This window comes from Belonocnema kinseyi, chromosome 10 (assembly GCF_010883055.1).
Source record: "Belonocnema kinseyi isolate 2016_QV_RU_SX_M_011 chromosome 10, B_treatae_v1, whole genome shotgun sequence".
Lineage (NCBI taxonomy): Eukaryota > Metazoa > Arthropoda > Insecta > Hymenoptera > Cynipidae > Belonocnema > Belonocnema kinseyi.
Window position 1 is genome coordinate 6,474,671 of NC_046666.1, and position 25,393 is coordinate 6,500,063.

Here is a 25,393-nt window from a genome sequence, read left to right on the forward strand (position 1 = left end):
AGGATTCATCATTTTAGTTAAAAAAAAATTTTTTCTTGTTAAAAATTAATTTGTTCCAAAAATATAACTATTCCAGTTAAAGATTAATTTTACGAGTTAAAAATTCATCCTTTTGGTTGCAAATTAATCTTTTTTTTTTTGTAGAAAATTAAGCTTGTTCATAGAAATTCATCTCTTTTGTTTACAATATAACTATTTTATTTAAAAAAATTTTTTTCTTGTTATAAAATAATTTTTGTCCTGAAAATGTAATTTCCAGTTTAAAAATTATTATAAAATTTCAAAATTAATCCCTTTGGTTGAAAATTCAACTATTTAGTTAAAAATGAACATTTTTGTTGAAAATTCATCTACTTAGTTAAAAGTTCATCTGCTTTGTTAAAAATTAAATTTTTGGTTCTTGAAGATTCATCATTTTAATTAAAAGATTTTTTTTTTGTTAAAAAATATTTTTTTAATCTGAAAATGTAACTATTTCAGTTAAAGATTCATCATTCAAGTAGAAAATTCAACTACTTGACGAAAAATTGAACTACTTTGTTAAAACATAATTCTTTTTTGGTTTTGGATTCATTTTAATTAAAAATTCATCTTTTTTGTCGAAAATTTAACTTTTTCACTGAAAATTATTTTTTTTTTAATGATGTTTTTAGTCTGAAATTTTAACTATTCCAGTTAAAGATTCACCATCTAAGTTAAAAATTGAGCCCTTTGTTCGAAAATGTAACTATTTTGTTGAAATTTTGATTATTTTTTTTGTATAAAATTAATCTTCTTGCTAGAAAATTTACCTAGTTGATTGAAATCTCAACTATGTTGTTGAAAACAAATATTTTTGTGAGAAATTGATATTATTGAGTTGAAAAGTCGACTGTTTTGTATAAATTCGGCTTTTTGGTTTGAAAATTAATTTTTTTTGGTAGAAAATTAATATTTTTGGATTGGATTCAACTGCTTTTTTATAAAAAATATAAATTTGTTGTTGTTAAAATAATCCCTTATTACCTTTTTAATTAAAAATTAAAATACTTGTCTAAAAGTTCAACTACTTTGTTAACAATTATATTAATTTCTTGAGAATTTATCATTTTGATTGCAAATCAAACTATTTGATTACAAATTTATCTATTTTCTAGAAAATGCAATACTTTTGCACATCCGTAAGAAAAATTTAAAATTCCTTGACAATTACAATTGTAAATGTAATTACTCAAGATTTCATTGTGAAATATATTTTCTACATAAAAAAATACACTATAAAAATAGTGTACTCGACAAACTCGAAATACTGTTTGGCTGCTTTACAATATTTATAGAATTACAATAATGATTATGCTTCCAAAAATTTTAAATATCTAATTTTTTATTTTGAAATCCGATGAAATAATGGAAGCAGTGTAATAACTTTCCCCGACTTTGGTTTCATCTGAAAAGATTGAAATTAAATTCAGTAAAATATAGCTTAGACTTAATTTTAACAGATTTCAACTTTTTAAATTATTCAAAATTTAATTTATTTACCTTCGAATTGAATATCCGGCGGGAAAATTGGTGTGAGACTCAAAAAGGTGCCGGAAGTGAGGTGAGTAATTCCAATATTTGACGTGAGTCTCATAAACCAGGACGAGGGCGTTCTAAAATCAAAAACAAGAAATAAAGTCAAATAAACTGGACAAAAGTGACAAAAATTCACGAATTTCTGAGTAATTTTACCCTTCGATAACTTGTTTTATGACAGCATTTGGAACCGGAACGCTGAGAGTAAACACAGAATTTTCCACCAAAGGTCCAAATTCCTTTACCGGTGATTTTTCGGATGTAAATTTTTCGAAAGCACAGCCGAAAAGCGACTGAAGACTTCCAGACGGATAATCCAAATGTGTTTGAGCAAGTAAAGCGAATTCCAAACAGATGTGAATCTGCGCGAGAGCCAGTAAATTCTTCCTGAAAAGTAAACATTTTCAGACTTCACACTCATTCCTATATTTCCTCCTTTTCACATTAAAAAAAATTCCTCTTTCTCCTCCTGTTTTCAAGAAACTTGCTCTTTTTTAAATCAATAAAATATAATGAGAAAATTAAACTATTTTTTGTTTACAATTCATCTTTTTTTGGTAGAAATTAAATTATTTTGTTGAAAATTCAACTGTTTGGTCCAAAGTCATATTTTTTAGTTAAAAATCCAACTTGTTTTGTTGAAAATTAATCTTTTTGCATTTTAAAAATGGTCTTTTTGGACTGATGATTAATATTTTGGTAGAAAATTAATCTTTGTTGGTTGAAACATAATTTGTTTTAATTAAAAATTTACTTCTTTTGTTTAAAATTCATATCCTTGGATTGAAATTGTAATTATTTTGTTGAAAATTCGTCTTTTTTTCTCCTTTATCTCTCTTTCTTTGTATCTTTTTATTATCTTTTTAATGAAAAATAAACTAACTTATTAAAAGTTTACTACTTTTTTTTTAAATTTACTTTTTCTCGTTGAAGATTCATTATTTTAGAGTAAAATTTATCTCCTCGGTTGAAAATGTACCCAATTTGTTTGAAAATCCGTCTATTTTTATTTCATTGAACTGTTTTTTATTTAGAATTAATCTAATTTTTGGTAGAAATATCAATCATTACTTTTTTCGTTGAGAATTCATCTTTTTCGTTTAAAATATCAAGTACATATTAGATTTTTTGTTGAGAATTCATCTTTTTTTCTTTGAAAATTCATTTATTTTGTTGAAAACTAATTTCTAGGTGAAAACTCATATTTTCGAATTAAAAATTAAACTGTTTTGTAGAAAACTTGCTTTTTTTGTTTAAAAATTCCACAATGTAGATGAAATTGATCTTTTTGGTTTTGAAATTTCATCTCTTTTGTTGAATTACTTTATTAAAAATTCTTTTTTTTATCCTAATTTCTTTTTTTGGTTTGGAAAATATATCTGTTTTTGCTAAAAAATGCAACTGTTTCGTTGAAAATTGATCATTTTGGTTGATGCTTCAACTATTTTGTAGAAAATTTTCCTTTTTTTGTTAAACGAAATTGTTTTTTAAATTAAAATTAAAATCTTTTTTGCAGAAGTATCAAATATTACATTTTCGTTGGATTATTAACAATTACTTTGGTCACAAATTTAACTATTTTGTTGAAAATTTATTGTTTTTTTTTTAGCTCAAAATTATCTTTTTATGTAAAAATTTAATTATCCCATTTTTTATTGAATATTTATCTTTTTCAGATGAAAAATCCACTGTTTGGTTCAAAATTCTTTCATTTTTTTGTGTAAAAACATAATCTTGGTTGAAAATTCATGTTTTTGGGTTAAAAATTCAATTTTTTCGTAGAAAAGTCATATTTTTTAAATTAATAAAATATAATAAGAAAATTAAATTATTTTTTGTTTAAAAATCATCTCTTTTGGTTGAAAATTTAATTATTTTGTTGAAAATTCAACTATTTGGTCCAGTCATATTTTTTAGTCAAAAACCCAACTGGTTTTTTGAATATTATTCTTTTTTTTATGGAAAAATTGTTATTTTGTATAGATAATTAATATTTTGGTTGAAAAATAATTTGTTTTGATTCAAACTTAATTCTTTTTAATCGAAAAGCTTAGTATTATATTTTTAATTCAGAAATTTACTCCTTTGGTTGAAAAGCCATCATTTTTGGTTGAAATTTAACTCTTTTTAATTAAAAAGTCTACTATCATGTTTTTTGGTTCACAATTAATCTTTTTTAATTGGAATTTTCATTATTTTGTTGAAAATACAAATATTTTTTTCAAAAGACAAAATTTGGTAAAAAATCCAACTGTTTTGTTGAAAATTACTCTTTTTGCATTTAAAAAAATGGTCTTTTTGGACTGATAATTAATCTTTTGGTAGAAAAGTCATCTTTTTTTGGTTGAAACATAATTCGTTTTAATTAAAAATTCTACTAATATATATTTTGATTCCGAATTCATCTCTTTTGTTTGAAAATTTCATTTGTTTGTTGAAAATTCAACTATTTTTTCCAAAAGACAAAAGTTGATCAAAAATCCAGCTGTTTTGTTGAAAATTACTCTTTTTAGAAAAAAAATATATAAAAAAATGTATAGAATGTATAGAAAAAGTGTCCATTTGGATTGATAATTAATCATTTGGCAGAAAAGTCATCTTTTTGGGTTGAAAAATAATTCTTTTTGATTGAAAATTTAATTATTTTGTTGAAAATTCAACTATTTGGTCCAAAGTCATATTTTTTGGTCAAAAATCTAAAAGTCTTATTGAACATTACTCTTTTTGGATAGAAAAATAGTCATTTGGAATTGATCAATAATTCTTCTTTCAGTAGAAAAGTAATCCTTTTTTATTAAAACTTAATTCTTTTTAATTGAAAAGCTTAGTATTATATTTTTGGTTCATAATTCATTTCCTTTAGTTGAAAATTTCATTATTTTGTTGAAAATTCGTCTTTTTGGATTTAAAATTTACATTTTGGTAGAAAAGCCATCATTTTTGGCTGAAAGTTAATTCTTTTTAATTGGAAAGTCCACTATTATATTTTTTGATTCCAAATTCAACTCTTTTAGTTGAAAATTTTATTATTTTCTTGAAAATTCATCCATTTTTTCAAAAAGACAAAAATTGGTCAAAAATCCAACTGTTTTGTTGAAAATTACTCTGTTTGTATAGAAAAATTGTCCATTTGGATTCATGATTAATCTTTTGACAGAAAATTCATATTTTTTGATTGAAACACAATTCGTTTTAATTGCAAATTTACTTCTTTTGTTTAAAATTCATCTATTTTGATTGAAAATTTAATTATTTTGTTGAAAATTCAACTTTTTTTAAAAATATTCTTTTTTTATCGAAAAATCAAGTGTTTGTTGAAAATTCGTCTTTTTCGATTAAAAATTCATATTTTAATACAAGTCATCTTTCTTAGTTGGAAGTTAATTATTTTAAATTAAAAAGCCTACTATTATGTTTTTTTGGTTCAGAATTTATCTCTTTTGGCTGAGAATTGACTTATTTCGTTAAAAATTAAACTATTTGGTCCAAAAATCCAACTGTTTTGTAGAAAATTACTCTTTTTGAATAGAAAAATTGTCCCTTAGGATTGATAATTCATCTGTTGGTAGAAAAGTAATCTTTTTTTGGTTGAAAAAGAAGTCTTTTTAATTGAAAATTCCATTATTTTCTTGAAAATTTGATTATTTGTTCCAAAAGTCATATTTCTTTGGTCAAAAATGCAACTGTTTTGTTAAAGATTCATCTTTCTGGGCACAAAAAAATGTTATTTTGTACTAATAATTCATCTTTTGATAGAAAAGTAATCTTTTTTTATTAAAAGTTAATTCTGTTTAATTAAGAAGTCTACTATGAAATTTTTGCTTCAGAATTCACCTCTTTCGTTGAAAGTTGAATTATTTCGTAAAAAAACAATATTTTGATTGAAGATTTATCTTTTTGATTGAAAATTCAAATATTTTACTAAAAATTAACTTTTTTTATAAAAATTCATATTTTTAAATATCAAAATCAAACTGATTTGTAGAAAAATCGCCTTTTTTGTTTAAAAACTGCAAAACGTAGTTGAAATTGGTCTTGTTGGTTTAAAAATTCATCTCTTCTAGTTAACAATACATCCGCTTAGTTGAAAATTAAATAAATAATTTGTTTGCGTTTAAAAGTTCAATTATTGTAATAAAAACTGTTGTTTTTCTTCATAAAAAAAATTGATCTTGCTTGAAAAGTCTTTTGTTTGTTTAAAATTTAAATATTTGGTAAAAAGTTCATCTATTTTGTTTAAGATTTGTCTTCTTTATCAGAAATGTTATTCTCTCGTTTAAAAATTCAATTTTTTTGTATAAATGTCATCTTTCGTGGTTGAAAATTGATCTTTTTGGTAAAAATTCAACTACCTGGTTAAAAGTTGGCTACTTTTTTTTTTAATTTACTTTTTTTGTTGAAGATTCATTATTTTAGAGTAAAATTCATCTCTTCGGTTGAAAATGTACCCAATTTGTTTGAAAATCCGTTTATTTTCATTTAATTTATCTTTTTTTTTATTTACAATTAAACTAATTTTTCTTAGAAATATCCAGTAAATATTAGATTTTAGGTTGAGACTTCATCTTTTTACATTGAAAATTCATTTGTTTTGTCGAAAACTAATTTCTTGGTGAAAATTCATATTTGAAAATTAAACTGTTTTGTAGAAAATTTGCCTTTTTTGTTGGAAAATTCCACAATTTAGATGAAATTGATCTTTTTGGTTGAAAATGCAACTGCTTTGTTGAAAATTAATTAATGTGTTAGTTGTACATTTAAATATTTTCTTGAAAATTTTTCTTGTTAAATTCAACTATTTTTTTTTTAATGGAAATAATTTTTTATCAAGCATTATTCTTTTTAGCTGAAAATAAAACCATGTTGTTAAAAGTTGAACAACTTTATTAAAAAAATCTTTTTTGTAGAAGTATCAATTATTACATTTTCATGGATTATTATTTATTAATTTGGTTTGAAAAATTATTATTATTATTTTTTTTTTTTTTTTTGACTAAAAATTAGCTTTTTATGTGAAAATTTAATCATCCCATTTTTATTAAATATTCCACTGTTTGGTTTAAAATTCTTTTTTTTTTGTTGTAAAAACATAATCTTGGTTGAAAATTCGCCTTTTTTGTAGAAAAGTCGTCTTTCTGGATTGAGAATTTATTTTATTTTATTTAAAAGAATTTATTCCCCTATTTTCATAAAAAAATAGTCCTATTTTTCTCCTGCTTTGAGATAATTTTGAACATCGAAGTTTGTATTAATGATGTTGATTTGTGTTATTAGAATTATTTAGAATTAAAGTAAAAAAATTTACCTGTATTTTTCCAAATCTAATTCTCCGGAAAAGACAGTTCCTATTTTTTGTTGAACTTCGTGACGGTCGATAAGATTTGTACTTAACAAAAGATAATTGTAGTCTCTATTCAATTTCTCGATTCCTATATCCAGAAGAATTTCTAGCGGCAAACTTCCAGCGAGCGATGGAGCTTTTGCTTTTTGTTGATTAATGTCGGATATCAACTTTGCCAGTCTTGTGGAATTCGTCACGTTCATCTAGAAAAATAAATAATTAATTAATTTAACGCGTTTTAATTGTATTAATTTCATTTATCAAATTTTATTAATTATTAATTATTATTTATATACTTATTCGTCTTTTTTATTCATTTAAAATTAAAAATAATGAATTAATTATAATAATTTATTCATATAGAACAAATATTTGAATAAAATGCAGAATCGTATTAAATTTGCGGCTTTAATATTTTTTTTTTGTTTTCAGACTTCACACTTTTTTTACCTATTCTTCATTTTTCAACGTTTTTAAAGAATTATTCTTTTTTCCCTGTTTTCAAGAAACTTTCCCTTTTACTCGTTTTTTTCGCTTGCATTTGAACTGAATTAATATAATACAACAAGAAAATCGAACTATTTCTGGTTGGAAATTCTACTATTCTACTAGTTCGATTTTAACAGTTTTTTAAAAATAATTAAAGTGCAGTTTTAAGGATTTAAACAATAAAAAATTAAAAGCATTTGAAGATTGAAAATTGTTCAATCCGAAAGTCTTAATAAGAATTCAAATTAATATATCATTTTTGTTCCGATAATTTTATTTTTAAATACACGTTTTACTATTTTCAATTTAAAAATAAATCCATAATAATATAGTCATAATTAAAGGTTTCTCTTAAATTAAGAATATTGTGAGTCTGAATTATTTAATTTTTATCCCATTAAATTTTTAATTTTTAAAAGTAGAAAAAGAATAACTATTTAATATTTAGCAATATTTTAGATAGAAAATTCATCTTTTCGGTTTAAAATTCAAATATTCCAATTGAAAATTAATTTTTAAACTGAAAATTTATGTATTGTATTTTTTGTTAAAAAATTGATCTTTTTCTTTGTTAAAATTTAGCTTTTTGGTCGAAAATCTGTTTTTTTTAATGATCACTTTTTGATAGAAATTTAATCTGTTCAGTTAACAATTCAATTTTTTGCTTGGAAATTATTTGAATTCAAGCATGAAATATCAACTATTGCATTTTTCATTGATTTTTTTTTAATTAATTAAAAATTTTAATTAAAAATTAATTAAAAAATTTTGTCCAACTTTGATTTCAACCGTTTTTTAAGTGATTTTTCAAATTTTGATTTTTTAAATTATATAATTCAGTATTTTAATTTAAAGAATTTCAAAATGCAGTTTTAAAGCCTAAAAAATTAAAAATTATAAGTTCTTAAAATCGAAGATTTTTCACTAAAAAACAGGGTGGCCGATGGACCGGGAAACCGGGAATTTTACGAATTTTCAGAACAAAAATCTGCCAAAGTTCGATTTTAACAGTTTTATTTTTAATAATTAAAGTGCAGTTTTAAGGATTTAAACAATTAAAAATTTAAAAAATTTGAAGATTGAAAATTGTTCAATCCGAAAGTCTTAATAAGAATTCAAATCAAAATATCATTTTTGTTCCGATAATTTTATTTTTAAATAAACATTTTCATGATTTATCAATAATATAATTTTAATTCAGGGTTTCAGGTCTCCTTTATATAAATTTTTATATTAAATTTAATTAATAAATTTATTAACATATTATTTTTATTAATTTTTTTAGCCATTAAAAAATGTAAACGTGCGTTTTACTATTTTCAATTTAAAAATAAATCCATAATAATATAGTCATAATTAAAGGTTTCTCTTAAATTAAGAATATTGTGAGCCTGAATTATTTAATTTTTATCCCATTAAATTTTTAATTTTTTAAAGTAGAAAAAGAATTAATTTTCAAACTGAAAATTTACGTATTTTATTTTTTGTTACAAAATTGATCTTTTTCTTTGTTAAAATTCAGCTATTTGGTTGAAAATTGGTCTTTTTAGTTGAAAACTCAACTATTTCGTTGAAAATTCATGTATTCCTTATATATTCATCATTTTCGTCTGAAAATTAATCTTTTTTGTCAAAAATAAAACTACTCGGTTAAAAGTACTACTCTTTTCTTTAAAGATCATCTTTTTGGTTTTAAAATTAATTTATACCTGTTGAATTTTCATAATATTAAGTGAAAATTGATTACTTCGGTTGAAATCTTTTTGGTGGAAAATAATGATTTCAACTTAAAATTTATCTTATCCTTTTTTTGGTTGAAAATTGCTCTTTTTGTAGATCAAAATTCAAATATTTGGTTCAAAATTGATGTTTTCAAGTTAAAAATGTATCTATTTGGTTAAGATTTTCTGTATTCTGTTGAAAAATCGTCTATTTGAAAATTAATCTTCTTTTATAAAAATTCATCTTATTGGTTGTTGATTTAATTATTTTGTTAAAGATTTTTCTTATGTGTAATTTAACTAGTAGAAAATTCGTTTTCTGTTGTTACAAATTAATTTTTTAAACTTGAAATTTAACTATTCAATTTTTTTTTAACTTTTTTTTTAATTCAACTACTTTTGTACAAAATTCAAATATTTACTATTTGGAGGAAAATGAAACTGTTTTGTAGAAAATTCATGTTTTTTTTTAATTCGTTTTTTTGGGTAGAAAATTAATCTTCTGTTTTGAAAATTGATCCTATAAGCTGCGGATCATACTATGTTTGAAAAATTTTGCTGAAAATTCAACTTTTGGTTCAAAATTAAACTATTTAATTAAAAAATTAACTACTTGGTAGAAAATTTTTTTTCTTGAAAGTTCATAGTTTCGCGTGAAAAATCAATTTTTTGAGCAAAATTAATGTATTTAGTTTAAAATTCGTCTTTTTTTATGAGAAAATTAATCTACTGCTTTGAAGAATCATTATTTTGGTTGGAGATTCAACTATTTTGTTAAAAAATTGTGTTTTTTTAGTATAAAATGCATTTTCTTTGTTAAAAATTCATCTCTCTTGATTAAAAATTTCATCATGGGCAAAAATTCATAATCATAGGTGTAAGGTTCATCTCTTTTGCTACAAATTTAATAATTTTATTAAAAATTCAATATATTTTACTTAAAAACCTTAATTGTTTCATATTGAATTAAATGTAGTATCTATATATTAATTTTGTTTAACATATTCGTTTAAAATAATTTTTTTGTTGTTAAAAACTCAAAATTTAATTTAAAAATTCATATGTTTAGATAAAACATTGTTTTTGATTGTTTTAAGTTAATCTTTTCAACTGAAAATACATAGTTAAAAAATCCGATATTTTGGTGAAAATTTAATTATTTGGTTTGGAAATTTAATTATTTTGTTGCAAATTTATCCTTTTTTTAAAGAAATTAACTGTTTTTGATTAAAATTTAAAATGTGTTTCAATTGAAATATCAACTACTACAGTTTTCGTTGAGATTTCATATTTTTTTGTTGAAACTTAAATTATTTGTTTAAAATTTTGACTACTTTGTTAAGAACTCATTATTTTAGTTGAAGATTACAAATTTAATTTAAAAATTCACTTTTTCATTGACAATATGACTATTTTGTTAAAATTTCATCCTTTTTGGTTGAAAATTCTTCTTGTTTGGTTAAAAAATTGAACTATTTGTTTGGAAATTAGCCTTTTTTGAATGATTTAACTATTTTTTATTCAAATTTAAAATATATTTTTATTGAAATATCAACCACATTAAGGTATTTTAGTTGAAAATTCACTTTTTGATTGACAATATATCTATTTTGTTAAAATTTCATCCTTTTTGGTTAAAAATTCGTCTTGTTGGGTTAAAAGTTGAACTATTTGGTTCAATATTCAACTATTCGGTAGAAAAATAACTTTTTTGTTAAAAATGCATATTTTCAAGTGAAAAATTTGATTAAAAATGCAACTATTTTATTTAAAATTCATTTCTTTTGATTAAAAATTTAATTCTGGTTGAAAATGGTATTTTTTGAAGAATTTAACTGTTTTCGATTATTTCCTAATTTAAAACTTCGTTTTTTATTGTTAAAAAATGTTTTCAACTAAAAATTTAATTATTTCAATTATGGTTTAGAGTTTTCTAAAAAAAGCTCGTATTTTTGGCTTTAAAATCATTATTATTTTTTTTTTGTTAAAAAAAAGTAATATTTCTTGTTTAAAAGTAATCTTTCTTGATTAAAAATTAACTTTTTTGTTGGTTTTTGTTTGGTTTGAAATTGGACTATTTTGTTGAAAATTAAATTCTTTTAGTTGAAAATTACATTGCCTTCTGGAAAATTCGTCTTATTGGCTTTAAAATTATGTTTTTGGTTTAAACTAAACTATTTGGTTGGAAATTAAACTTTGTTAAACAATCATTATTTTGGTTAAAGATTGAAAATTTTAGATGAAAATTCACTTTTTGATTCATAATATAACTATTTTGTTCAAAAGTCATCCATTTTGGTTGAAAATGTGTCTTTTTGAGTTGAAAATTGAACTCTTTAGTTGGAAATTCAATTATTTTGTTGAAAATTTGCTTTTCTTGAAGAATCCAGCTGCTTTCGGTTAAATTTTGAAATTCGGCTACATTTTTAGCTTCAGAATTTAACTATTTAGTCGAAAAAGCAACTGTTTTTGGTTGAAACTTAATCTTTTTGTTTAAAAATTCTATTGGGTTAAAAAATCAACTATTTTGTTGAAAATTCATCCCTTTTTTAAAAAATTTAACTATTTTATTGTAAATGTAACTGCTTTTGATTAAATTTTAGACTTTTTTGCTGGAAAATTCGACCATTTAGTTAAAAATTTAATTATTATTCTTCTATTTTCGTGAAAAATCACCCTATTTCCCCTATTTTTAGAGCATTTTGAACTGTGTAATCAGCGTTTTCACCTGAGGCTTGTACTCCTTTTTTTCTATTTCATCGAATACTGTATGAACACAATCTGTTACTTGTGCGTGATCCGCAGAACCTTTCAAAATTGTCCAAAGATGATCAGTAAAGTCCAAATTTTGCCTACAAGATAAATCTTGTGAAAGTTGGCTGATTGTCTGATCGTTTTCGATGTGATCGTCACTCGTTAAAGTCTTTTTGGAATTTTTATCCTGAGTTTCGAGAAAAGTATCGTCCCCGGCCAATAAACGATTCAGATGATCCATTATTTCCTCACCATCCTGAAATAGAAAAAACAGACAATAATCTATTTTTTTTCTAATTGAATTTTTTTAATCAAATATTTACCTTGATATTCAGATGGGAAAAATTCGATGGGAATTGAAGAGGCATGACACTATATCTGGAACTCAAATTTTTCTTTCCATATTCCCCCAAAATCGATAAATAGCGATTCAGCAGTAAAATTTCTTCCCACAAATGATTTAAGGGACTTTCTTTCCATCCTGCTACTATTTCCATCACCTGGATAAATTAATTGATCAATTTTTTTCCCAGAAAAGAATTTTTCAGTTTATTGTTTAGTTTAGTTTATTAGATTTTACCAAAGCTTTTGTGGATTTTCTCAATGGTGGATAAAAGGATAAACTATTCCACGTAAGTTCGAGACTTAAATAGCCTTCAAAACTGTTTTTGGGAATCTCTGCCCAATTCGTGAAAGCTTCTCTTGAACCAAATAATTCGTAGGTGCAAAATACATTCACTTCTACCTGCGGAAAATTCAGTTTCAATTTTTAGAGAGGTTTTTTAAGTAGGAGAACAGAGGTCATCCACAAACCATGTTACCAATTTTGATATCTTTTTGACGCTCCCTCACCCCTATGAGTTTTTCTATAGTGAGAAGAATTTTCGACCACAAAAAAGACTTAAAAAAATGAATTTTGAGCAAAATGGTTTAATTTTAAATTGATATTTCAATAAAAATATATTTTAAATTTGAATAAAAAATGTTAAATTATTCAAAAAAGGTAAATTTCCAAACAAATAGTTCAATTTTCAAGCCATCAAGACGAATTTTCAACAAGAATTAAATTTTTATTTAAGAGAGATGAATTTTCAACAAAATAGTTGCATTTTAACCAAATTTTTAACAAGAAAATTATTTTTCCACGAAATAGTTGAATATTGGACCAAATATTTCAACTTTTAACCCAAGAAGACGATTTTTTAACCAACAAGGATGATTTTTTAACAAAGTAGATATATTCTCAATCAAAAAAAGAATTTTTAACTAAAATACTGTAATATAGTTGATATTCCAATAAATATATATTTTAAATTTGAATAAAAAATAGTTAAATTAATCGAAAAAGGTAAATTTCCAAACAAATAGTTCAATTTTCAAGCCAACAAGACGAATTTTCAATAAGAATTAAATTTTTATTTAAGAGAGATGAATTTTCAACAAAATAGTTGCATTTTAACCAAATTTTTAACAACAAAATTATTTTTCCACAAAATAGTTGAATATTGGACCAAATATTTCAACTTTTAACCAAAGAAGACGAATTTTTAACCAACAAGGATGATTTTTTAACAAAGTAGATATAGGTCAATCAAAAAGTGAATTTTAAACTAAAATACGGTAATATAGTTGATATTTCAATAAAAATATAGTTTAAATTTGAATAAAAAATAGTTAAATTAATAAAAAAAGGTAAATTTTCAACCACATAGTTCAATTTTCAACACACCAAGACACGAATTTTCAACAAGAATTAAATTTTTTATCACGAGAGATGAATTTTCAACAAAATAGTTGCATCTTTAACCAAATTTTTCACTTCAAAATATAAAATTTTAACAAAAAAGTTATTTTTCCACAAAATAGTTGAATATTGGACCAAATATTTCAACTTTTAACTCAACAAGACGAATTTTTAACCAACAAGGATGATTTTTTAACAAAGTAGATATATTCTCAATCAAAAAGTGAATTTTCAACTAAAATACGGTAATAGTTGACATTTCAACAAAAATATATTTCACATTTGAATAAAAAATAGTTAAATTATTCAAATAACGCAAATTTTCAACCAATTAGTTCAATTTTCAACCCAACAGGACGAATTTTCAACGAAAAAGGATGAATTTTTAATAAAATAGTCATATTCTCAATAAAAAAGTGAATTTTTAAATAAAATTTGTAATTTTAAACGAAAATAATGAATTTTTAACAAAGTAGTTAAAATTTAAACCAAGTAGTTTAAGCTTCAACAAAACAAAAGTTGAAATCTCAATGAAAACTGTAATAGTTGATATTTCAATTGAAAACAAATTTTAATTACAATTAAAAATAGTTAAATTCTTTAAAAAAAGGCGAATTTTCAACAAAAGAATTGAATTTCCAAACCAAATAATTAAATTTTCACCAGCATATCAGATTTTTTAACTATGCATTTTCAGTTGAAAAAATCAACTTAAAACAATAAAAAACTAAGTTTTACCTAAACATATGAATTTTTTAATTAAATGTTGAGTGTCAACCAAAAAATGATTGTTTAACAAAGTAGTTCAAATTTCAACTAATAGGTTGAATTTTCAACCAAAAAAATATTTATTTAAACGGATTATTTTAAACAAAATTAATTTATAGATACTAAATTGAATTTAATATGAAACAATTCAGATTTTAAAGGAAAATATATTGCATTTTTAACAAAAAGATTACATTCTTAGCAAAAGAGGAGAACTTTAAACCTATAAATATGAATTTTCACCAATGATGAAATTTTTAATCAAGAGAAATGTATTTTCAACAAAAAAATGCATTTTTAACTAAAAAACAAAAAATTTTAACAAAATAGTTAAATCCCCAACCAAAATAATGATTCTTAAAAGCAGTAGATTAATTTTCTCATAACAAAAGGCGAATTTTAAATAAAATACATTAGTTTTGCTAAAAAAAAATTGGATATTTCACCAGAAACTATGAACTTTCAACAAAAAAAAATAATTTTCTACCAAGTAGTTGATTTTTGAATAATTAAATAGTTTAATTTTTAACAAACAATTTTTTATTTCAGCAACATTTTTCAAACAAAAATGGAGTATTTTTAATTAAAAAAAAAACGAATTTTCTTCCAGTTAAATTAAATTTTACAAAAATATTAACGAAATAGTATAATCCGCAGCCTAAAGGATCAATTTTCAAAAAAGAAGATTAATTTTCTACCCCAAAAGAAGAATTTAAAAAAAAACATGAATTTTCTACAAAACAGTTTTATTGTCCTCCCAATAGTAAATATTTGAATTTTGTACCAAACTAATTGAGTTTTAAAAAAAAGTATTAAAAAAATGAAATAGATACATTTTAAGTTTAAAAAATGAATTTGCAAAAACAGAAAACGAATTTTCTACTACTTAAATTACACACAACAAGAAAAATCTTTAACTAAATAGTTAAATTTTGAACCAAATATTTGAATTTTTATCTAAAAAAAAGATCAATTTTCAACCAAAAAAGGATAAGTTTAATTTTAAGTTGAAAACATTAGTTTCCCTTTCAGCCGAGTAGTTTTATTTTTGATCAAAAAGATGAATTTTCAAAATAAAATGATAATTATATAACTGAAATATAAGAATTTTCAACGAGAACTGTTGAGTTTTCAACTAAAAAGATCAATGTTCAACCAAATAGTTGAATTTTAACAAAGATCAATTTATAACAAAACATGGAACATATATTTTCGGTTAAAAAATTAATTTTCAATTGGAATATTTGAATTTTAAGCCGAAAAGATGAATTTTCAACCAAGAAGATAAATTTTTATCAACAAAATTGTCAACAAAATACATGAATTTTTAATTAAAAAAAGATCAATTTTCAACCAAAAACTAAATCGTAAAATTTTAAGTTAAAACAATTAATGCTCAACCAAAGAGATAAATTTTCAACTAAAAAGGACAAATTTTCAACCAAATATTTGAACTAAAAAAGATCAATTTTCAACAAAAAATGGAATAGATATATTTTCAGTTTAAAAATTAATTTTACTCCAGTAAACTTGAATACAAAAAAAGAAGAGTTTTTAACAAAATAGTTGAATCCACAATCAAAAAGATGAGTTTAAAAAAAAAAGATTAATTGAAACATGAATTTTCAACCAAATAATTGCACTTTATAACAAAAAAGATGGTATATATATAATTTTTTAAGCTGAAAATACTAGTTTTCTATAAACCAGTTCAAATTTTAAACTTAAAAGATAAATCCTCTACGAAACCTGTAATAATTGATATTTCAACAACAAAAAAAGATTTTAATTTAAATATACAAAAACAAAAAGTTGAGAGCAATAAAAAAATATAAATATTTAACAAAAAAGTTAAAGTTTATACCAATGAGATGAATTTTCAAAAAAAAGATGAATTACTAACTGAGAATATTAATTTTCTAATAAAAAAAAACCCTCAAATTGGTAACGTAGTTTATGGTCAATCTCTTATTAATTTGAAGAGTTAAGCCTATTTGATGGAAAAAAATTTAAAGAAATATTTAGACTTTTATATTAAAAATTTAGTTTTAAAAATTATTCAAGAGATTTTCCATTTCCACGTACTTCGTGTGGTTTTGCAGACGACATTCTCAGATGTTCCCTCAAAAAATCAGAACAATCTGGTTTAATTTCAGAAATCACTTTTGGATCCTCAATACAAACTAAAATTGTTTTGTGCCAATCACTTTCGAGACTAGTTCCTAACAAAACAGTCTGCTGTTTATCTTTTTGATCACAGACTGCAAGTATCGAAACTTTCCAATCAGGTTTTGCATTTTCTAGACACATATTTATCGCCGCGCTGAAAAATTGGTACAAATTCAAAAAATTGTAACGTTTTTATTAATTAATCTTTAATAAAGATTTGATTTAACGAAAAGAAGTTGAAACTAAGCTTCTGAGAGTTTATTGATTTAAAAAAAAAAGAAAGAAAGGTGTTACTTAGATCCATTTACCAACGCAGACTTCACAGCCAAAAAAAAAATAATTTTCTACTAAAAGAGATGCGTTTTCAAGAAAAAAGTTAAGTTTTTAAGCTAAAAAGTCGAATGGTTTGAAAGAAAATGTTGATCATTAAACCCAAAAAATAAATTTTCAACAAAAAAGTCTGTTTTCAACCTAATAGTTAAATTTTTAAAGAAATGATCGAATTTTTTTAATAAAAAAGATTAAATCTCAACAATAAATTTTCGCATTTTAAACCAAATATTTAAATTTTCAAGAACAAAAATTAATTTTCTACGTAAAATTTGAATTTAAAATCAAATAGTTAAACTTTAAAGAAAAACAGGCGACTTTTAATTAAAATAATTGAGTTTTTAACTAAATAGTTAAATTTCCGACAAAAAAAAGCGATTTTTTATCAAAAAATATGACTTCTTAAATAAGTAGATTTTTGACAAAAGTAGGAGAATAAATTCTCCTAAATCAAATTAATACAGGTGCTATATTCAATTTAATTTTAAGCTTTTTAAATTCATATGACAAATAAAAATAATGCTTTTTAAATTATTAATTTTCTATAAAAAACACCACATTTTTAACCAAATAGTTGAACTTTCAACCGAATAGTGGAATTTTCATCCTGCAAACATGAAAAGTAGAATTTTTAACCTGAAAACATGGATTTTTCACTAAAAAGTTCATTTTAAACAAAAAAATATTTAATTCAAGCAAAAACAGACGGCTTTTCCCGAAAATATTTGAATTTTCAACCTGACAGTTAAATTTTAAACTGAAAAATCCACAAAATACATGAATTTTCAACTAAAAAAAAAAATAAAAAAAATGGAATAGTTAAATTTCAAAAAAAAATTAACTTAAAAAAAGTTTCTTTTAAATAAATGGATTTTCAACTACAATTTTCAATCTGAACAAAAAAATTAATTTTTAACAAAGTAGTTCAACTTACAATTGATTAGTTGAATATTCAACCAAAAACCGTATTTTCGAAAAAATAATTAGATTTTTAACCAAACAGATGAATTTTCAATTAAATTTACGTATTTTCAACCAAACAATATGTTTTTTTATTTATTTTAACCAAAAATAGTTGAATTTTAATAAGAAATACGAATTTTTAAACAAAATTTTTCAAAAAATAATTAAGTTCTCAACAAAATAGTTGATTTTTTGACTAAATAGTTTAATTAAACAAAAAACCAATTGTGATATATAAACGAATTTTCCAGCTCAACCTAAAAAGTTTAATTTTTAATAAAAAATTAATGTTTAGCAAAACAAAAGATTAATTTTCAACCATGAAAGATGACCTTTCTGAAAAAAAAAATTTATTTTCAACCAGTTAAATTTTAAACTAAAAAATCATCTAATAACCGAGAAGATTAATTTTCTTCCAAAAAATTACGACTTTTCAACAAAATGCATGAATTTTCAACTAAAAAATATAATTTTTCAACAAAAAATAGAATACTTAAATTTCAAATAAAAAATTAACTCAACAAAAAAGTTTCTTTTAAATAAATGGATTTTCAACTACGATTTTCAATATTCATAAAAAAAAATAATTTTTAACAAAGCAGTTCAACTTACAAATAATCAGTTGAATATTCAACCAAAATACCACATTTTCAAGAAAATAATTAGATTTTTAACAAAGAAATGAATTTTCAACGAAAACTACGAATCTTCAAAAAAAAAATTGTTAACAAAGTAGGTCAAGTTTCAATTAAAAAGTTGAATATTCAACCAAAAAGTAAGTTTATTTTTTGAAGAAATAGTTTAATTTTTTTAAAATCATTTTTGAGACATAAACGAATTTTCCAGCATAGAGTTGAATTTTCAAGCTAAAAAGCTTAATTTTTAATAAAAAAAGTTAATGTTTAACAAAGGAAAAGATTAATTTTCAAACAAGAAAGATTATTTTTGAAGCAGAAAATGCATATTTTCAACAAAATAATTACATTTTGAACCAAAAATATGAATTTTCAACTAATATGATGAATCTTCAAACAAAGTAGTTTTAATTTCCACCAAGTAGTTGAATTTAAAAAAAATGGATGCTCAACGAAAAATGTAATAGTTGATATTTTAATCAGAAAAAAGTTTTATTTGAAGTCAAAAACTGTTGAATTAAAAGAAAAAGACCCACTTTCAACAATATGATTAAATTTTTAACCACAGAAATAAATCCTCAACTAAAATGATGAATTTTCAACAATGTAAATGAAGTTTCAGGCATGTATTTGAATTTTCAGCCAAAAACAGAAATTAATTCTCAACGAAAAATGTAATAGTCGATATTTTAACCAAAAAATACTTTTATTTTATACCAAAAACAGTTGATTTCAAACAAAAAAATATGAATTAAACAAACGAAAAAAGATTAATTTATAACCAAGAATATAAATTTTTAACTAAAACTATGAATCTATAGCGAAAAAAAAATAAAAACTAATAACAAAATAGTTCAACTTTCCATCAAGTAATTGATTTTTCAACCAAAAATTTAATAGGTAATATTTCAACCAAAAAACATTTTAATTTCAAATAAAAAAAAAAACAGTCGAATTCAACAAAAAAATACGCATTTTCAACCAAATAATTACATTTTTGACCACAAAGATAAATTTTGAAATAAAATTATGAATTTTTAAACATGCAGATCGGCTGCTAAGCATGTAGTTGAATTTAAAAAAAATGGATTCTCAACGAAAAATATAATAAGTCACTATTTCATCCAAAAAATATTTTTATTTTAAACCAAAAAACAGCTGAATTCAAAAAAAAAATTTTTTTAAAGTTAAATCTATAACTAAGAATTTAAAAAATTGTGAATCTTCAACAAAAATAACTTTTACCAAAGTAGTTAACTTTTCAAGAAAGCAAAAATATAAAAGTCGGTTTTTGAACCAAATGTATAGATCAATTTTATTAAATTGGATTTTATTAATTTACTTCGCATTTAAGCAAAAAAAGTGAAGTTTCTTGTGAATAAGGGAAAAAATAATTGTTAAAAAAAAGCAAAAAGAGGGAATTAGGGGAAAGATTGTGAAGTCTGCCTACTAGTAATTAATTTAAAAAAAAATGTTTGTTGATATATAATTTTAGGGCTTGTTAAATTTCGGATACTTATCAAGTAATCGATTTAATTATTAGATTTTCTTACCGAGCATATTCTACATTGATTGGAAGATGATATTCTTCTTTCAATAACCAATATCTTTTCGGGTTTATTATTGATTCATTAAAACTATCTTTGCCGAAAGAATATTCCAAAGGCGAGCCAGTCACATCTGCATCTAAATTGTGATTAAATTTAGAAAAAAAAATTATTTAAAAAATACTACATCCTAAATATATAAAGGGTGGCGATTCGGCGGATGATTTCAAATTCCCGGTCAATTCACGGTTAAGTTTTACTACTTTTCCGGTCAACTAAAAGAAACATATTCACACTTATCTCTAAACGCAAAATTTTATTTTAATTGATGACGCTCCTTCTAAACATCCTTTAAAACAGCAGAGCAAAAAATTGAAAAATAAATGAATTTTTAAACTAATATTTGAATTTTTCACTAAAAAATATCAATCGTTAACAAAAAATAGAATAGTTAAACTTTTAGTTGGAAAAATAAATTTTCAAGAAAAAATAACAGCTGCTCAAAAAATTAATTTAATTTACAACTGATGAATTTTCAACTAAAATAATGAATCTTCAATTAGAATAGTCGAATTTTCAAAAACCAAAAATTAATTTTTACGAAAAAAAGATCAATTGTCAACCAAAACCTAAATAATTTAAATCTAGTCAAAAAATGAATGTCCCATAAAAGAGATGAATTTTTATTTAAAATTATGGAATATTCAATTGGAATAATAGTTCCATTTTCAATTTAAAAAATCAAACAATTTAAAAACAAATTTTCAACAAAAAAGTTAAGCATTTGACAAAAAAAATCCTTTGAACCCAAACAAATAATAAGTTTTTAACCAGAGATTAATTTTCAACTAAAATGATTAATATTTAACTGGGATAATTAAATTTTTAACCGAAAAGAAGAATTTTTAAACAAGAGGATTAACTGGCAAAAAATATAATTTTTAACATGATTTTTTATTTTTAAAACAAATATGTGGATTCTCAACGAAATAGTTTAATTTTCCATTAAAAATACGAATTTCCATCCAAACTGTTGAATTTTGATCAAATTAAAAAAAATGGAATTGTTAAATTTTCAATTAAAGAAATGAATTTTCAAACAAACTTGTGAATTTTCAACTGGAATAGTTGAATTTGATATAAAAAAGATTAATTTTCAACTAAAAAAATTCATTTGATACAAAAAAGGCGAATTTTTCACAAAGTTAATAAATATTCAAAGAATAATTTTAATTTCTAAATAAAAAATATCAATTTTTTACTAAATAGTTGCATTTTAATTTAAAAAGTTACATTTTCAACAAAAAATAGAATAGTTACATTTTCTGATAAAAATCAACTTGGATTTTCAGCAAAATAGTCCATTTTTCTACTGGAATTTTTAGTTAAAAAAATTGATTCTCGACCAATTGGTTACATTTTCAAAAAAAATTATGAATCTTCAACTGGAATAGTTCGATTCTTACAAAAAAAATAATTTTTAACTAAATTGATGAATATTTAACTGGAACAATTGAATTTTCAACCAAGAAACATTAATTTTTAATCAAGAAGATTAATTTTCTGCCAAAAAATACAATTGTTGAACAAAATACATGAATTTTTAACGAAATTGTTGAATTTTTAATTAAAGAAGACAAATTTTCAACCAAATAGTTGAATTTTAAACCAAAAAAATAATAAATTTCAACCAAAAATTGAATAGTAACGTTCCTAGTTTAAAAAATTAATTTTAAACCAAACATAAGAGTTTTCAACTGAAATAGTTGAATTTTCAAACAAAACAAAATTATTTTTTACTGAAAAAGATAAACTGTCAACCAAAATTCAAATAATTAAATTTTGAGTTAACAAAAAATTATGTTTAACCAAACAGAGTAATTTTCAACTATAACTATGGAATTTTTATATGGGATTAGTTAAATTTTTAGTTATAAAAAATTACTCTAAAAAAATAGTTACATTTCCAAACAAAGTGATGAATTTTCAAATACAATGGTAAATATTTATCTGGAATAGTAAATTTTAAACCAAAAAATGAATTTTTAACTGAAATAATGAATCTTTAACGAGAATAAATAAATTTTTAACCAACAAGATTAATTGTCTACCAAGAACATTAATTTATACTGAAAAAAACGAATTTTTAACTAAAAAAAAAATAATTTTCAACAGGAAATGGAATAGTAACAGTTTTAGTTTACAAACTTAATTTTAAACGAAACATTAGAGTTTTTAACTAAAACCATTAATCTTCAACGGAAATATTTGAATTTCAAAAAAAAAAAAAAACAGATGAATTTTCAGCTATAAAGATTAATTTTTTACAAAAAGAGGGAATTTTTCACAAAGTAAGTAAATTTTCGAACAACTACTTTAATTATTAAATCAAAAATACAAATTTTCAACGAAAAAGTTAAATTTTCATAAAAAAAAGATACATTTTCAACCAAAAATAAAATGGTTGATTTTTCTGTTAAAAATCTAATTCTTAACAACAAACATTTTTTAATTCAAATAAATCTTCAACAAACAAGAATAATTTTTAACAAAAAGTTTAACTTTCAAACAAGTGATTTTATTTCCAATCTAGGAGATGAATTTTCAACTAAAATGATAAACAGTTAACTGGAACACTTGCATTTTCAACCAAAAAAGATTAATTTTTAATTAAAAATATTAATTTTCTACAAAAAAAAATACAATTTTTTAACAAAATACATGAATTTTTAACGAAATAGTTGAATTTTTAATTAAAGAAGACAAATTTTAAACCAAATAGTTGAATTTTGAGGCACAAAAATAATAAATTTCTACCGAAAATTGAATACTAACATTTCTAGTTTAAAAAATTACATTTTAAGCAAACATTAGAGTTTTCAACAAAAACAATGAATCTTCAACTGGAATAGTTGAATTTTCAAACAAAACTAAATTATTTTTTACTAAAAAAGATCAATTGTCAACCAAAACTTAAATAATTAAGTTATGAGTTTAAAAAAATGCATGTTTAACCAAAAAGATGAATTTTTAGCTATAACTATGAAATTTTTTATTGGAATAAGTTAAATTTTTAGTTAAAAAACTTACTTAAAAAAAATAACTCTAACTTAGAGGTACATTTTCAAATAAAATTATGAATCTTCAACTGGAATAGTTTGATTTTTATAACAGGAAAATAATTTTTAACTAAAATGATGAAGATTTAACTGGAACACTTGAATTTTCAACCAAAAAAGATTAATTTTAAATCAAGAAGATTAATTTCTTAACGAAAATTACAATTTTTGAACAAAATACATGAATTTTTAACGAAATAGTTGAATTTTTAATTAAAGCCGACAAATTTCCAACCAAATAGTTGAATTTCGAACTGAAAAAATAATCAATTTCAACCGAAAAAGAAAGATTAATACTTCTAGTTTAAACAATTAATTTTAAAGCAAACATAAAAGTTTCCAACTGAAATAGTTGAGTTTTCAAATGAAATTATTTTTTACTAAAAAAGATAAATTGTCAAACAAAACTGAAATAATAAAATTTTGAGTTAAAGAAAATTTTATGTTTAACCATACAGATGAGTTTTCAACTATAACTGTGGAATTTTTAATTGGAATAAGTTAAATTGTTAGTTAAAAAATTACTTAAAAATAATAACTCTAAAAATAGATACATTTTCAAACAAAGTGATGAATTTTAAAATAAAATGGTAAATATTTATCTGGAATAATTAATTTTAAACCAAAAAGATGAATTTTTAACTGAATTTATCAAAAAAAAAAAAAAAAACAACGAATTTTTAACTAGAAACAATAATTTTTAAACTAAAAATTTAGTAAGAGAATTTTTAGTCCAAAGAGATTAACTTTCAACCAAAGAATCTTATTTCAAACCTAAAAGATTAATTTTAACATTTTTAAACAAGAAGATTAACAGGCAAAGAAAAAGATCATTTTCTATAAAAAAAAAGAAGAATTTTAACTAAATATATAGATTCTCAACGAAATAGTTGAATTTTCAAAAAAAAAAGACAATTTTTCATCCAAATTGTTGAATTTGATCAAGACAAGATCAATTTTCAACAAATAATAAAAATTCGAATTTTCAGTCGAAGAAATTAATTTTCAACAACATTGCTGAATTTCCATCTAAAATGCTGAATCTTCAACCATAAAGATTAATTTTCTACAAAAAAGGCGATTTTTCACAAAGTTCATACATTTTCAAACAAATAGTTTAATTTCTAAATAAAAAATATCAATTTCCTACCAAATAGTTGAATTTTCATCCAAAAAGATACATTTTCAACCAAAAATAGAATAGTTACATATTCTGATCAAAAACAACTTTTAGTTAAAAAATGGATTTCCAACCAAGAAATTTCGGAGATAATCACTTTTTTAAATTGACAAAAATTATTAAAATATAATGAAAAATTCAATTTTTCTGGGATCAGAAAAAACTTACCGGGTTTTCCATTAAATTTCCCGTCAATTTAAGAATTTTTAATTTGCGGGTAAATTCGTATTTATTTAATTAATTCATAGTAAAAATATAATTTAACCGCAACCAACATTTTTCTCCTAAATTTTGAAATTAACGTCAAACTTTGCAAATAATTCAATATCCTTGATCGAATTATTATACACGGCTTGTTATTAAAATGAAATTGATTAATTCATCAAAGAATTTCACACGCGAATACTAAGTCAATTATAAAAATAATCCTAAAATTTAGAAGAAAAATACATAGAAATTCTAACCTGTTTGCTCATTTTCTTCTGTTGAAATTCTAGTAACTTGTGCCGATTCTCGTACTTTCTGAAGTAAAGATTTTAAGTCAATTCTGTGACAAAAGACGATAACAACAATAAAATAAACTCACATTTTTATGGAAAATAACAAAAGGACGGTCATCCAAATCCGGAAGAAGGCGTTTCACATATGAAGGACATGTCGTGTTTATGTAAAAAGGTGGATTTTTCAAAACATCTTTAATAATTTTTGAATACTCCATTCTCAAAATATTGTTAACAATTCATAAACACGGCAAGTTGGAAGCTGAAATGTCGTTGTTCTCAGAAATTTAAATCCCATCATGGATGCGCTCCATTTACGCCAACTGAACCTTTTAAACGCATCCACAAAATAACATAACCTCAAAATAACAAAAAAATCTGAATTTTCGAATATTATAAAGAATTTTAAGAGATTTTTGGAAGTTTTTATTACTTTTAAAAGCTTTTAATGTATTGTGAGCTTTGATGACTTTTCATTTAAGGGCATGTGACACAGCTAAATACCTATATTACCGACCACAGTTTTTCAGTTGACTGAATGTTTTTTTGAACCTAAGAACTTTTTTTGTAAATAAA

General features: G+C 22.4%; 1 protein-coding gene across 1 annotated transcript; it reads right to left on the reverse strand.

Moving 5' to 3' along the window:
* Nucleotides 1-1,324: 1,324 nt before the first annotated feature.
* Nucleotides 1,325-25,126, reverse strand: LOC117181361 (protein zwilch homolog). The gene is made up of 11 exons (XM_033373952.1): nucleotides 24,904-25,126; nucleotides 24,782-24,839; nucleotides 20,025-20,157; nucleotides 16,460-16,697; nucleotides 12,443-12,607; nucleotides 12,186-12,362; nucleotides 11,837-12,118; nucleotides 6,863-7,101; nucleotides 1,714-1,944; nucleotides 1,522-1,634; nucleotides 1,325-1,426 (listed from the first exon to the last, which is right to left on the reverse strand). The coding sequence occupies exons 1-11, from the start codon at nucleotides 25,033-25,035 to the stop codon at nucleotides 1,356-1,358; spliced, it is 1,839 nt and encodes a 612-aa protein (XP_033229843.1). The 5' UTR covers nucleotides 25,036-25,126; the 3' UTR covers nucleotides 1,325-1,355.
* Between the last annotated feature and the right edge of the window lie 267 nt (nucleotides 25,127-25,393).

What these genes read in the sequence shown, in the direction of transcription:
- LOC117181361 (XM_033373952.1), bottom strand. Translation starts at nt 25,035, where the DNA reads ATGGAGTATTCAAAAATTATTAAAGATGTTTTGAAAAATCCACCTTTT. An exon ending in AGAAGAAAATGAGCAAACAG is followed by an intron (nt 20,158 to 24,781) that starts GTTAGAATTTCT and finishes ATCACAATTTAG; the next exon opens with ATGCAGATGTGACTGGCTCG. An exon ending in TTAGATTTGGAAAAATACAG is followed by an intron (nt 1,945 to 6,862) that starts GTAAATTTTTTT and finishes TTTACTTTTCAG; the next exon opens with GAAGAATTTACTGGCTCTCG.